At 42.8% G+C, this 2,500-nt stretch overlaps 1 protein-coding gene across 1 annotated transcript in view; it reads left to right on the top strand.

Moving 5' to 3' along the window:
• trappc10 (trafficking protein particle complex subunit 10) overlaps nucleotides 1-2,500 on the top strand; it is a 34,957-nt gene that overhangs the window by 26,224 nt on the left and 6,233 nt on the right. Inside the window, exons 20-21 of the mRNA XM_079856750.1 lie at nucleotides 360-524; nucleotides 916-1,096. Coding sequence (XP_079712876.1) covers nucleotides 360-524; nucleotides 916-1,096 — 346 coding nt within the window. The remainder of the gene's footprint in view (nucleotides 1-359; nucleotides 525-915; nucleotides 1,097-2,500) is intronic.

Raw genomic sequence — 2,500 nt, forward strand, 5'->3', positions numbered from 1 at the left:
CTTGTTTCATTACTGGATGAATCAGTGTTTTTAAACGAATCTCTTGAGTGAATGATTCAATAACAATTACATGTTCCCCCAGTCGCCACCTACTGGTGTAACGATGTAACTGATACAAACTTTATTTGAAGCGTCACATTTAAAATTGACTCTACTTTGATCGCTAGCGTAGAAACCAGTGTTCATATCTGAACTATAAACCTTTATCCCAGAACTACTGTGATGATCTGAATGATTGAAACAGAAATAATGACTCTGTGTGTTTAAAAAGACAGTAGTTTCATATCTATGCATGACAACGGCTCTCTCTGGCTCATCTAAACGTTCGCTGGTTTAACAGATGCTGTGTGTGTGTTCAGGTGGTGTTCAGTCAGCAGTGTGTGTTCAGCGTGTGGGAGGTGCGGTGGAGCGACGCCCCTCCTCTCTCTCTGCAGTGTGTGTTCTCGGCCAGCTTCGCTCCCGCAGACGCACCGGACGCGGATCTCAAACCCTACAGCTACGAGTTCACAGTGGAGCGCGTTTCAGTGAGTCTCGTTCTCACACACACTGACATGTCATTCAATATTCCACAGTATTATTGATCTCCTGCACTGACACCATTATATGAGAACTGAACTGAGCTGGACGATGACATCACGGTTTTCTCCAGAGCGGCTATATATATATATATATAAACAATATATATATTTTTTTTTTTTTTACAACAAAATGAAACATCACTGAACTTACTTAAGCTGGACTGTGACACTATTTTCTTCTGGAAACAAATTTTGTTGCATTATTTTCCTGTTATCTCAGTAAAGCTGCTCTGAAACTCTGTGTTGTAAAAGCGCTGTATAAATGAAGGTGACTCGACTGGCAGATCGCAGCATCTGGTCAATGCTTGAGGTGTGTGTGTGTGTGTGTGTGTGTCAGACTCTGTACAGCGTGCGAGCGGAGATCCGTCCTCCTGCAGGCGAACAGCACTGTCGCACCGGCGCCCTCTGCCGGCTGGAGGTGTGTCTCACACGCCTCACTGAACCCAGCGAAGCGGAGCGCGACGACGAGGAGCTCAGCGAGACCGACGGCCTGCGCACCTCCAGGCTCATGTATGAAGGTACGACTGCGCCACACACACACACACACACACACACACACTCCAGGCAGGGGCGCAACTACCCAGTTTCAGAGGGGTATGCAGCAACAATTTTGGCAATTTTCTTTAAATAAATAAAGAACTGTGCCATGTAGTCTAATGAGTGAACAAGTGATAGTTAACAGATGAAATATGTACAAAATTGTCATTGATTAATAAAATTGAAGTATATTTCACATTGATTAATCCACTGCTGAGACCTCTGTCCCTCTAGGGGGGTTCACGGGCATGCCCCCCCGTAAGAAAATTTTGTGCTTTTTAGTGTTGAATTCATCAATCTGGTGCACTTTGAGAGTTCAAAATTAAAAGCTCCAACCCATATTCAGTGTGCAAATTAAACAAAGAAAAATTCAAACCTTTTTTAGTAACAGTGACTGTCTACATTAGACTGCTACATAATAATATAATATTAGTCCCATGATAGTAATAGCCATATTTTGTAAAACAAATGCACTGAAAAATAAAGGAAACTTTCATAATTAGTTTTGTACTAATTTCTATACTTAGATGTGATTGGGCCAGCCCAGTGTCAATCAAGAAAAGAACCAATGGGCCGCTGATCTAGCCTACGTGTTTAATGAAAAATGTAAAAAAAAAAAAAAAAAAAATTTTTTTTTTTTTACTAATGTATTACAACGGCACTTATCCAGCGCCGCCAATTAAGCAAAACAAAACAAAACAAAACAAAACAAAACAAAACAAAACAAAACAAAACGAATGGGCCGCCGATGTACTAGTTTTGTGGGCCATTGAGACAAAGACAAAAAAAAATAGCCTATTAGATGTATCGGCCCAAAAAGCACGTCGGCCCACCGGGAATCTCCTAGCCTACATGCGTGGACGCCTACCTGTTGCCTTTCACCATCCACTTATTTAGCTGCTGGCGCATCAGTTGACATGCCATCTCCTTTTCCCTCTTTCTTTTTCTATTTTTAGTCCCAACAGCTTTTTTGCTTTATCCATCTTTATCGACTCGTACCTGGTCGCTCAGCGCTCACGGCGCCCCCGCCTGCTCGCGATATTATCCCCCCCTCTATGTCAAAATTCTATGATGGAATCTTATGAAAATCCTACTCTAGCCTGTTAGTCCTCTAAAAAGTTATATAACATTGAGGAAATGCAGAAATTATTTAGAAACGCTCAACAGCAGCTATAGATTTTTTTTTTTTTTAATTACCATCGCTTTGGCGCCCCCCTGGTGCTGCGCGCCCCTATGCGCCGCATATAGCGCATACCCACTTTTTGCGCCACTGACTCCAGGCTCATGTATGAAGGTACGACTGCGCCACACACACACACACACACACACACACACTCCAGGCTCATGTATGAAGGTACGACTGCGCCACACACACACACACACAC

The sequence above is a fragment of the Squalius cephalus genome (genome assembly GCF_949319135.1).
Source record: "Squalius cephalus genome assembly, chromosome: 22".
Taxonomy (NCBI): domain Eukaryota; kingdom Metazoa; phylum Chordata; class Actinopteri; order Cypriniformes; family Leuciscidae; genus Squalius; species Squalius cephalus.